Source organism: Peromyscus eremicus, chromosome 1 (genome assembly GCF_949786415.1).
Source record: "Peromyscus eremicus chromosome 1, PerEre_H2_v1, whole genome shotgun sequence".
NCBI classification, from domain to species: Eukaryota; Metazoa; Chordata; class Mammalia; order Rodentia; family Cricetidae; genus Peromyscus; species Peromyscus eremicus.
This window is the reverse complement of record NC_081416.1, coordinates 151,742,596-151,755,080: the sequence shown is the minus strand read 5'-3', so window position 1 is coordinate 151,755,080 and position 12,485 is coordinate 151,742,596. Positions and strand designations below refer to the sequence as shown.

General features: G+C 56.4%; 1 protein-coding gene across 1 annotated transcript in view; it reads right to left on the bottom strand.

Annotated features, from left to right (window-relative positions):
- Kcnc1 (potassium voltage-gated channel subfamily C member 1) overlaps positions 1 to 8,017 on the bottom strand; it is a 40,529-nt gene extending 32,512 nt beyond the window's left edge. Inside the window, exon 1 of the mRNA XM_059274435.1 lies at positions 7,215 to 8,017. Coding sequence (XP_059130418.1) covers positions 7,215 to 7,784 — 570 coding nt within the window. The 5' untranslated portion in view covers positions 7,785 to 8,017. The remainder of the gene's footprint in view (positions 1 to 7,214) is intronic.
- Positions 8,018 to 12,485: the final 4,468 nt, after the last annotated feature.

The following is a 12,485-nucleotide window of genomic DNA, read 5'->3' as shown; positions in this document are numbered from 1 at the left end:
AGCCAGGCTGGGAGCTGGGAACTGAGGAGGGCAGATTGCATGCTCAGAAGGGAGCAGAAAGCACAATAAGTGTGTCGGGGGGAGTAGATGAGCAGAAGTCCAGAGGTGCAAACCAAGTCCGAAGACCAGGAGGCTGGAGGGAATCTGACCAAAGCGGGGAGTAGGAGTCACGGTCCGGGACCAGGGCAGGCCTCAAACGCAGAGCTAAGGAGCAGCCAGCACTGTTTCCACACAACGCCTCACACAAGGTAAGTTTCCATCTTCCTTGGTTCCTCTGCCATTTCCTGAGGGACCCAGCTTATACGAATGGGGGTGGGAGATGGCTAGGCACTGTGGGGACACTTCCTTCTTTGAGAATACCAGAGAGCTCCTTTAGCCCAACTGGGACATGGCCCTCCTGCTACGATCCAGGTCAGGGCTTGCTGAACAGGATCCCTGGACAGGTGTGGGAACCAGATGGAAGTCCATGCCTGGAGCATGGCAGGCTACAGACCCCAGCATCTCTGGAACAGGGACAGGAAGGAGGCAGACCCTGAATGCTGACTGCTCTGCGCATGAGCTAAGGAACCTTGGACATGTGACTCCACCTCTCTGTGGCAAGGGCATGGAAATAATAATAATGTTGTCCCGGAGAATGTTGGGAGAACTGGATGAAGACCTGCAGATCTAGCCCTTTAGACAGCGTGACATGGGTAAGCGCATTAATAAAAGGTGGCACCGAGAAAGGGAGATGATAAGCAAAATTTGACTTGGAAGATGTTAGGAATTTGGGCCAAATCCTGGACTCACTGACCAGAGGAGTCTCGAGCATCAGGATTGGGTCTGGGAGGGCAAATAACTGTTTAGTCTACCTCCATCAGGAGAGGAAGGGGGCGGTAATAGGAGGATGGAGAGTGCACCTGGGTGTGGTCTGCAGTTCTTTAAAACTGGGAGCCAAGAGCGGCAGAGAGCCGGCACTGTGAGTGTGGGTCCCACCGACGCACGTGGTGGTGGGTTGTGCCTTCCCCTCACTGAGTCTGTGCGGTCTGTCCTGGGAGAGGAAGGTGGCAGTGATTACTCCCCAGGCCCCTCCTGCTGGGCCCACCTGCGCACATCCTGTAAGATGCCACTCTAAGGAAAGAACTTCTTTAAGCTGACTTAGTCGGAATGCCCTCCGTGGTACCGAGCGCTCTCCTCACTATATTTCGTCAGGCTTTTCATCTTTCACCACTCCTGGTAATGTCTGGTGACACTAGCCTGGCTTCAGTGAGACTCCCGTTACAGCTGGTACAGCCTTAGGTTTCCTGGTGGTGATTTTCCATTCACTGACTCCCCCACCCCCACCCTCACCCTGCTCCTCAGCTACCAACTCCCACTTACGCTAGTGCTGTCTCCACAGGTGAGCCCAATGTCTGGCCCCCACTGCAAGGTCCCATTGTATGGGCCCTTGTACTCATGGTCATGGTCCTGAGTACAGTCTGCTTTCCTCTAGACCTTAATCCATGCCCTCGAAGAACTTTTTCTCCAAGAGTAGTGGCCGTAGGTGTCCCGAGAGCAGCTGTGCGCCCCGTGTCCTCTGCACACGGAAAGTCCCCTCCAACCAACTAGCTCTCCTCAACAGAAGCTGGCGGCCACTGCCCTGGAGTCTCTCGGGCTCTCCTTTGCCTCCCAGCCACCTTTCCAGATGGGAGCTAAGACTGGGGTGGTGGCCAGGCCGATCCAGGAGTGACAGCAGGGTGCGGCTTAAGGCCCTGACCTTTCGGTCCAGAGTGGAATACACTGGTCATGAGACTGCTCAGAATAGCCAGAGGCACTAAATTCAGCTGTCGTGGGAGGCTTGAGGTCCCTGGCTCAGGCAGTGGCCCCTGGAATGAGCCCCTACCAGAATCCTCCCCCACCTCCGAGACAAGTCTTGTCTTCCCTGAGAGACGTAGGCCAACAGCCCTCAAAGCTTCTAAGAGCAAATGCCAAACCTCCAGAGCACTGAAGCTTCCCCCCAGGGTGGCAGACTCCAAACCTTCTCCAAGTTGGGACTCCCAAGTGCCTGCTGAGCTTGGAGTTGGGGATGAAGACTCCCAACCTGTCCACCTGTGACCTTGAGAAATCACTCCTCTCTGGATCTCAACCTCCCCTGTCACAACAGCTCCTACTATATTGAGTGTAGAGGAAGCTTAGAACCTGGAGGAGACAAACCTGAACTGAGCAAGGCTTCTCATGAACATCTAACCACCAGCCAGATTATTGTTCCGAAGGGAGGGGCCCTGGGACTGAACCCCGGTCCAGTCTATCGGGGCCAGGAAGGATACGGCTAAGGAACTGCTTTTTAGGTGAGTGTGAAGAGTAAAGGAGGGAGAGAACTAGGAAGAAAGAGTCCTCCGGGGAAATGGGACACTTTCAACTGTAAGCAACTAAAGCCAGGTCAGACGATCCTTCAGTGATCGGTGACTAAATCCAGGCAAGAGCACATCGGAGAGTCAGGCTGGACCCAAGAGGCCCCAGGATGAACCTGGGAAGTCCTGCAGGCTTTGATGACCTGGCCAGTTTTTCAGTTCAAAGGGCCTTTGTGTTTGCCAAATGGAAAAATGGACTGGAAGGACCGGGGACTAGAGTCGGGAAAAATTCGCAAAGCTGCTGGAGAGGTGGGCCTGAGGGAACCATGGTGGTCTGAAGTACAGTGGTAGACACAGTAGCAGAAAAGATGAAGTGCGGAGATGGTTGTGAGGTGAGACAACAGGGCAGAGCCACAGCAGAAACACCAGCAAAATGCTAAGACAAGCCACAACAGCAGCCGAAGTTCCTGACTGTTTCCTGTGTGCCTGTGGCCATCCATGGTCACCTGGGAGATGCTCCATGTGAACCTCTATGGTCGGTCCTCAAGCAACTCTCTTCATCAGTGATGGGGCTGAAGGACTCCAACTTACCAGATACCTAGTCTGTGGTTTTCTTTACTGAAAGGCCTTGGGGGCTTGAAGGTACAATAAGGATAAAAATAAAGGACTCCTGGTAAAGCACAGTGGCTGGATGGCCATGCTGCTGCCACCGGTGTCACGCCACCACGTGTCCAAGTATGCCCTGTCCTGGGGAGGAGCGAGCTTCCTAAGAAGTCCCTGTTAATAGTTCCATCTTTACCTCAGGCCACAGCCTGGGCTCCCAGTGTTGTCTTTGGCTGGCCTCTTCACTCTAATCACTGGGTGACTCCCTCCCCAGAGAGCTAAGAAGAGTTAGGACTACATTAATTCCCAAGGACTAAGGGACAGGGCAGAGAGGCAGAGAGGGACAGGAGTCAGATGGACAGTGGAGTGCACAGAGGTGGGGCTTCCCTAGCTTTGAGATCGTTGGTATTCATCAGGTCAAGTGGGGACTGATGTCACCACACTCACACACATGCATATGTTAGGGACACTCCTTGGCCCGCAGCCTACAGACCATCGTTGGCCTTGATATGACAGTGAACAATGCTCCTGGCAACTTGTAAGTCACAGACAAAGACCCGAGGCCTCTGACCTCCTGACCTCCGCTGACTCTCAAGGAGGTGGGGAGGGCAGGCTCAAGCCAGCTGGTCTCACACACCTGCTCTCACACCTCTGCAACTTTTCACACAAGAACTGCACTTCCTCTGCGTGCCAATGGCTGCTCAGCCCTCAGTGCCTGCCCAGTGTGACTTCAGGAGGCATCTTATCCAGGACGCCCTCATCCCCTCATCCACATAGTTACACCACCACTCACACCTTTCATGTGTCTGAGGCTGCAACACCCCACAATCCAGATCTCAAGTGGGGCTCAGCTTGCCCCAGCTCACCTCATTCCCCAACCCCCATTCTGGAAGGATAGGGGGCTAGCTGTTCTGGCCAGCACTGCTGCCCCTTATAGCTCCAATGGGACATCCTATCCCAACCAAGGAGTCCCCATCCTCCACAGCCGATGTCCTGATAGCTCCTTAAGGGAAAGCGACCTCACTGCTGGCCCATACATCCACAACTGGCCTGGATGGGACATATATCTTCTGAGGTATGGCATGCAAGGATATTCTTCAGTCAGACAGCCCAGGAGTCCCAGGAGATGGAGCCAGCGGGCAGGGAACCTACAGATTATCACCTTCTTCCAGGTACACCCTGGCCACACAATGTCTCTCACACACAGGCACTAATGGCAATAATGACACACATCTAAGATCCCTCTCATACAAAACACATATTGTCACACATGGGGCCTCACAGTCTCTTAACACACAGCCACACACACACACTCTGTCACACAGAATATGCACAGGTCGTGTCGCACACATAGGCTTACACATACACACAGCTTCACACGTGCACTTCCACACCTGCCCATACATCTCTGAGATACACTGACCTGGAGTCTCACATGCAACATTTCTCTTACAACATTTCTTTTTTTCTTATTACACACATTCTCTCATAGAGTCTCTCTCTCTTACACATACACACACACACACCATCTATCAACAATCTTACATCCCATTTCTTTGACACAAGGATCTCTCTTATATTCACAGTCTCAACACACACACACACACACACACACACACACACACACTTGAACACACAGGAACACACATGTGTGCCCTCAGAGTCACACTCACCTACCACCATATTTTTATTCTTACACGCGAGGAGTCTCTCACACACCCACACAGAAGCTCACGCACAAGCTTTTCTAGTTTTTATTTCACACACACAGACTATATCACACGTGAGATTCAGGTCTAGAATCTAGAGGAAAAAAAAATTGGATGCTAAACCCAGACCCACCAATCTGAGGCTTTCCCAGGCTGTGAGGGGCGGAGAAAACAAAGGTAGCAGCAGGGCAGGCAGCATCAGAGCGAAGATGGAAGGGGGGAGGAGGCAGGCAGCAGGCTGGTCTCTGCGCAGGGCTGCAGAGAGGCAGCGCAATGCAGTCAGGCTGGCCAGGCGGGCAGCGGGCGGCAGGAGCCTGGTTCTAATCCCAGCTCCGCCGCAGTAAGTGCTCCCTCCCTCTGTGGTCTCAGTGTTCTCATGTGGTGCCGATGCAAATGAAAAGGCCTACAACCTCTCCCTGAGGCTACCAGAGGAAGAAAGTAGCACAGCTGTCCTGAGTGGGGCACCCACTGACACCCACCTGTACCCCAGCTCCCCACCTACCACCTCTGACTGTGCAGCTTTCCCTGCGTCTGCTCTTGAGTGGACACCCGTGGGAGAGTTTCTCGACTTCTCGGCCTTGTGTTCTTACGCTGACACAACCTGTACGTAGGTGCTGTGTTTGTCTCCACTGAGTGAAGCAACCCCACAGCCTCCGAGTGGGTAGAGAGAGCAAGTGACCCTGCTGACCCTCACCTGCCCTGCAACATGGGTACACTGATCAGGGCAGAGTCCAAGGTGGCGAGTGGAGGGGCTCGGCCCTCTGTAACTACCCTAAAGAAGTTGGGCCTTCTTGGCCTCCCTTCCAGGGGCCAAGGTCAAATGGAAGTGGAAGGGTTGCTCTCACCCAGGCCTGGGCTGGGCCTGCCAGGCATCTCTCTCCCAGCCCACACTGGTTCACTCTCTCAGCCCCGCGTCCCAGCCCCTCCCCACAGCTCAGCATAGCCTCCAGTTACATAATCCTCTAGCTGTAGTGGCCTCTGTCATCAAGGGGGGGGGGTGGAGAAGAGAGGCCTCCTCTGCAGGGTCCCAGGCCACCCTGAACAAAGGCAGGGAGCCAATGGCCATCTCAGGAGAGAATAAGGTCCAGGAGATTTTGATTCAGATTTTCCTTGGCCTCGTACTTCCAGGTTGACCTTGGCCAAAATCCTGAGTGGCAACATGGGAGGCCACGTGCTCTCTCTCTCTCTCTGCATCCCTACCCCCAGCACCTGTTCTAGGATTCGAGGTGTGAGTTTCTGAGCTGCTGTCTCCAGCCCACGTGCCTTTCTGTTTTATCTTAGCATCAGATCTGTCAGGTGTCTGCTGATACAGCCCTTCCCTGTCCTCGGGCACCTCAGACCCCTCCCCCAGCTCGCATCTGTCTACTGATCTTCTGTGGATTCCAGCTCCTCCTCATGTCCCCCTACCCCAGCTCCAGCTCAGCCTCTGGGTCAGCCAAAGAGAAGGGACCTGGAGCAGTTAAAGGTAGCCTGCCCGGGAGGGGCAGAAGTGGCTTATAGGTGGGGGAGGGGCTGTTTCAAATTCCCAACTCTCTCTCTCTCTCTCTCTCTCTCTCTCTCTCTCTCTCTCTCTCTCTCTCTCTCTCTCTCTCTCTCTCTCTCTCTCTCTCATCCTTGGTACTCTTTAGGCCAGAGAACAGAGCTCTGAAAGGCCCACAGTTTGTCTTCCAGGGTAGGTGTCTCTCTTGGGGAGATGGTCCATCAAATGGTCCCTGAGGTCCACCATTCTTGCCATTTTACGTAGGAAACTAATCCATGGAGGCCATCTGAAGGGCCAAGGTCAGCAACAGGGTGTCCTTTCTCTCTAGTAACAATTTGCTGTTTCTAAAGGGGTGTGGCTGAGGAAGACACGCCCACTCCACACACTTCCCCTTAAGGTTTTCCTGTCTGCCAGACTCTTCCCAGGGGCTAGAGGAAGCAGGAGCTTAAGGCCTTCTTAAGCTCTTCCTCTGGACTCTTCTCAGACCCAGGAGGGCAGATGTCACAGAGGACACCATTCTCTGAGCCCCACCCCCAGCCCAGAGCCACCTCAATCATCAAGCTATTAATATGCATGAGCATTCCCAAGACCACCTCCTCAGAAGGCTTAAGGAAGGTCCCTGGAGAGGGGAGTGGCTGTCTCTCTAGCTTCCCAGCAGGCTAAGGCACCCTTTCTACTCCAGAGACTCCCTGACCTGGGAAGAAGGAAGGAGTCCCCCTCCTTCCCCAAACCAAAGGGCAATTCACACCTTCACAGTGAACATCTGCTAAAGGCATGGCTGGGCACTAACAGGAGTGTGGGGTGTCATGTACATTCGAACATACACATATGCTCACTTGTTCCCACATACTTTACCCATCCGAATACACACCAGTATGCTTACATAAATATGCATGGCAGTCTACTCACACACACACACACACAAACACCCATTCATATGCTCTCATACAACCAGCAATACAGACCCAAGTTCTCTCTTACACACTTACACGTACACACCCCCTTCAGTTCAGAACTCTCTGGGAACTCACTGTCCATTGCACCCTGCCCGCGGGAAGCGGCAAAGGCTGCCTTTCCGGGTCAGGTCCTTCTGATGGATAAGCTGTCACTTACCCGCGCATAGCGGGATGAGTAGGGGTCCTCGAACAGCGCCCAGATGCGCGGCTGCCAGCGGCGCCAGAAGCCGCCAGGCCGGCCATCTGGGGAGTCACTGAGTGCCAGTCTCTTGGTCATCTCCAGCTCGTCCTCGCCGTCCCCTGAGTCGCCAGGGCCGTCGGCATCCGCGTCGTCCGCGCTGTTGTCCAGGGGCGCGCCACCAAAGCTGTCCAGTGCCTCCTCGGCGTCGCGGTGCTGGCGGTACGTCATCCAGCAGCAGGGCTCCACGTCCGTCTCGTCGATGCCCCAGAAGGCCAGCTCCTCCTCGTAGAGCGGACCGCACACGTCGGCCGGGCAGTGTAGCTTGCCGGTGCGGTAATAGTTCAGGATGTGAGCGAAGACGCCCGGGTGGCGGTCGAAAAAGAATTCGTCGGCGCGCGGGTCATAGTCGAAGTGGCTGTGGGCGTCCGGCTCCGCCAGCCAGGCAAGCCGCGTGCCGGGCAGCGTGCGCAGCGTCGAGCGGTACGTCTGGTGGCGCGTGCCGCCCACGTTGATCACGATGCGCTCGCTTTCGTCCCCTTGGCCCATCGCGGCGCCCCCTTAGGCATGGCGCGGCCCAGCGACACCCATGGGAGCTGCCGCCAGGGGGAGTTGGCGACGGGGAGGGGGGCGCGGGGCCTCTTCCCCCCTCCCCCCGGCCGTCGGGGGGCACAGAGGAGCGCGGCTCTGGACACCCACCCCAACGAGCGACCCAAGCTCCCTCAGGGGGAGCTGTCAGTCAGGTACGGGTGCAGGGGTGTGTGCGCGGGCTCCCAAGGGTCTCTAAGGCACCTAATGTGAGAGGGAGCTGGCCTGGCTGCGGAGGAGGCAGAGGAGGAGAGGAAGGAGGGAAAGAGGGAGGGAGGGAGGGAGTGGGGCGGCGCTCAGCGGCGAGCCCCGGGAGGAGGGGAGAGAGGGTGGGGGGGCCGGGCTCCGGGTACCATCTCAGCGGGAAAATGGAGAAACCGACACAAAGCTTTTTAGGGGAAGGTCAGCTGCTCCGTTCCGGGGGGCCGGACCAATAGACCAACCCCAGCAGGGGAAGGTGGGGGGGCGGGAAATCCGCGCTCGGCTCTGCGGTGGTCGCCGCAGCGCGCTCCCGGTGCGGTGGGCACGGATGCAGGCTGCTCTCCTCCCTGTGCGGCCGGTCCCCTTCGGCTCTCCTTGCCTGGCTGTCTATTCCCCTCGGTGGCGGGTGAAGCTGCCCGCCCGCCCTCCTCGTTCCTTCTCCCCGCCTCCCGGAGGAGATGGCGGGTCCCCTGGGCTGGGGCACCTGGGTGCTGCCCCGCCGGGCGGCCGCTGAGCGCAGCGCCTGGGGCGCTCGCCCTGGGTCAGGGGTTCCGAGGGGCTGCGCTGGGACTCGGGCTTCCGCGGCGGTGCTGAAGGGACAGCTCCCGGACGGCTGTTGAGCCGCGCTGGGCCGAGCGAAGGTTCTCCCGGCCCGGTTTGCTTGGCGGGGCCGGCGGACACTGGCTCCGGTGTCTCTGCGCCCCGCGCTCCGCTCCCTGATCCGGGAGGGCGGGTGGCGCTGGCAGCCGAGGCGAGGGGCGCTGCCGAGGTCGGGCCCGGGAGGCGGGGGTGGTAGGTCCGGGCGCGGCGCAGCGAGGCTGGCGAGGCCAGGGAGGCGAGGCGCGGAGCGGCCACTGCCGCCACCGCCGCCGCCGCGCCGCTGCTGCCTCCGGGCTGCTGCTCCGCTGCCTGCTCGCTCGCTCGCTCGCTCGTTCGCGCGGTCCGCGTCCAGCCCGCGGCTCTCCGGACACGGGCACACGGCGCGCGCAGCCGCACTCGCCCCCGGAGGGAGGCGCCGCGCTGGGTCCTAAAAAGCCCTGGTTCTGCGCCCCCCTCCTAGGCCCGCGCCGAACCCGGCCTCCCTCAACCCCGGCACTGGGGGCGCCCGCCCTTCCTTGCCTCTCGCTCAGTGGGGACCCGCCGACGCTCCGCCCTCGGGGAGCTCCACTAGTTGGGCGGAGGCTCCCAGCGACGTCTGGGCCCGCGCCCCTGGGTCACACAGAGGTGAGAAGGGCGTCGGCCAGCTCCTCTTCCTCTAACCCAGGAGACATCCGATCCTCTGCGCAGGCAAGCCATTTCTTGACCAGGACTAGTACTGACCTCTCAAGGAATCCCTTAATACCGACCCTTCCCAGGAAACCTGAAAGCCCCATGATCCTTCCAGAGATAACCTCTTACAGGGACTGCAAAATAGCACCTTTCTCACCATCCCCCCTGTCTCAACTCTCAATTAATGATTAATCCTGAGCGCCTCTTAATCCCTTTGGACCCTTTCAGGCTCTGGACCCTTCCTAACTCCAGGACTAAGTCACTAGTCACAAGAATGACACACAGATCTCAGTTTACCCATAACCCGAATTACCTTATGAGAAGTGCAAAGACCGCTTGGCGCCTTGAAGGCCGAAAGCCCCCCTCCCCCATAGCTTCAGCCGCCCTGGGTAGTGAGCCAGTGTGTCTAGGGGCTGTGGTTCCTACAGATTCGAAGTTGATGCCGGGGACAGAGATTGTATTTCTCACCTCAAAGTCCTCCAGGCCTGTGCTAGCCACCCATCAGTTTATTTAATCAGCAATCATTATCATTCATTCCTTACTTGCTCCAGATTCTCTATAAAGTCGCAAGGGGCAAATCAGATCTAGCTCTTGACCTCCTGGGGCTCCCAGCTTTTGGGGAGAAGTGGGCAGGTGGAATTGAGAGGGACTGGCAGGTCAGGCCCAGCTCCAGAGGCTGCTGGTCTGTGAAAGATGCTCATCGATTGCCGTCCATTGCAATCAAACACAGGCTGCCCTGGCAAAGGGGATTTAATTAAGACGTGAGAGGCTCTTATTCACTTGTGGCACTTGCTAACTGTACAGACAGCTGTCTGTCTATACTGACCCACAGGCATTGTTATGAGCCTGGGGGCAAAGCTGTGCCCCAGACGTCTCTCCTCACCTGATCATGGGAATTCCAGCCTTAATACAAGGTCTGCATGTCACGGGGGAAAGTGTGGAGAGGTGGAGAGGGGAGAGAGTGGGGACAAGGTATCAGAGGTGGAGTCAGAGGCAGAGTTCTCAGAAAGGGGCAGAGATGTGTGGACGAAGAGGGGAGGGTCTGAGGAGACTTCCCTCTGGAGGCTAATCCCAGTGTTCCTTCAGCCATTTCTCTTGGTCTCAGAGAGAGGCAGGATAAAGAGTGGTTCTTAGTGTCCTTCTCACTCTGGCCAATTCAGATCCCGGGGACACAGGCTCTCAGGATGCTCTGCCCAACCCTAGGACTAATGGATAGACAAAGACACAGAGACCCCAGAAGTGAGATTTGAAAAAAACCAGAGGCATGTGGAGACAAGGACACATACAGACCCAGCTGTGAACAATCAAGATGAACCCCAAGAAAGAGGCTTCCTTAGACTTTCTCTCCCTCCCAGATAGAAATCCAGGGCCTCTTCCTCAGGAAACCTGAGGAGCTAGCCACAGGGGCTCAGGCTGCCCACCTCTTCCCTGTCTGCAAAGCCACACAGGATCAGAGCTCTCCAAATGTCTCTCTAGCTCATCTCACTTCTATGAAAGGAGTGCCAGCGCCTCTGGGGCTCGCCTTGGCTTCTTTCCGCATAGCCCTAAACACAGAAGCCCCTCACTGAAGTCTAGGTGATTTAGGAAATGCTAGGAATGGCCTTGGGACCCTAGAGCTCCAGCTTCAGAGGCTCCCTGACTGAGGCTGAGTCCTGGATGGGGACTTACCGGGGTCTCTGAGGGGTAGGTACTGAGTTCCAATCAGACCCCACTCCATGGTGAGTACTAATGGGAGCCACAGTGTGATCTGGGGAGAAGCAGGCAGAGAAAGGATTGGGTCTCGGAGGGACAGAGAAAAAAACTCCTGGTAGGGGAAAGTTGGGTAGTGAGGACTCTTAATTTTGGAGGATGTTCCAGAAAAACAGGATTGTGCCGGGTTGGAGGGAGAGGGCATGGGAAAGGGGATCTAGCACACTCCGAGGGGTAAGCAGACTGGATTCAGATGGGGAATACTCCCCGAAGTGCCCCCCTTTAAGATTCTCACTCTGAACCCTGGTGACACCCCCACTCCTGGGCTTCAAGGGGTGCTCCCGCTTCTGTATCCTAAGAAGGACATAAAAGTCTCTTCTCTCACCTCCCCTTCACACCCAGGGAAGGCTGACGTTCGCAGAAAGTCCAGAAAAAACAAGATGAAAACGTGGGGGAAAAAATAAAACAAGGAACAGAAAAACAAGGTTGCATGGGAGGGAGGAACTGCTGACCAAGCCAGCTTCTTCCTCCGAAATACTAGAACCTTCCCCTCCCACCTTTCAGCTGTCCACAGCATGGCCGCCTGCCCCTTCACAAGGGAAGGTCTACAGTCCTGTACGAAAGTGTCTTTAGTAGCTGTGTCTGGTTGGGGATGGTCTGTCCCGTCTCAGGGTTCTTTCTGAGCATGAACCAGAACAGACTGCCTAGCTTCTGGTCTCTAGTGACCCACCATTGACTAACTGTGACCTTGGGCAAGCTACTCAGCTTCCCTGTGCTTCAGTGGCTTAGAACTATATGAGAATAGCTGGAGAGGAAGGAGTCCTGGGATGCAGGAAGACCACTGTGGGAATAGCTGGACTCAAAGGATGAACTGAGCTGGGTGAGGGAATTTAAAAAAAAAAAAATATATGAGAGGATACCTGAAGCCAAGTTCTACCTATGTTGTCACACCTGGCACTTGTAGGCCTTAGGTCTAGTCCTGCTGGGCTCAGGAACTGGCCCAAGTCCAGCCCCTCAGGCCTTTGTCCAGATTGGCACAGGGTTTGTGCAGCTCTCCCAGGTCAGGAGCCTGTGTTCCTGGTGGGTTGGGCTGCCATCTTGTGGCTGGGCCCGGAATCTACCCTAAACTGGCTATACTGAATCTCTTCTGGCTGCCCTGACGGAATGGGCCAAGGAGCTGGCAGGTGTCCTCTTTCCAAGTCAGACCTCCTCTATTGGGCAAGGGAGAGCAAATCCAGAGGCACCATCTTGGGCAATTGGTGACCTTGGCCACCTGTCTATAGTTTGGATGGTGACCCCAGTGCTGGGCTCAGCTGCATGCAGCGAGGCAGAGACTCCAGAGAAGTCCAGAAAAAGGCTGACGTAAAGAACACTCAGGGCAGTGTGTGTGTGTGTGTGTGTGTGTGTGTGTGTGTGTGTGTGTGTGTGTGTGTGTAGACCAGGGCCTCTTAGCATTTGCACTGAAGACACTCTGCACCCTGCTCCAGAGAATCTGGGGTGCTA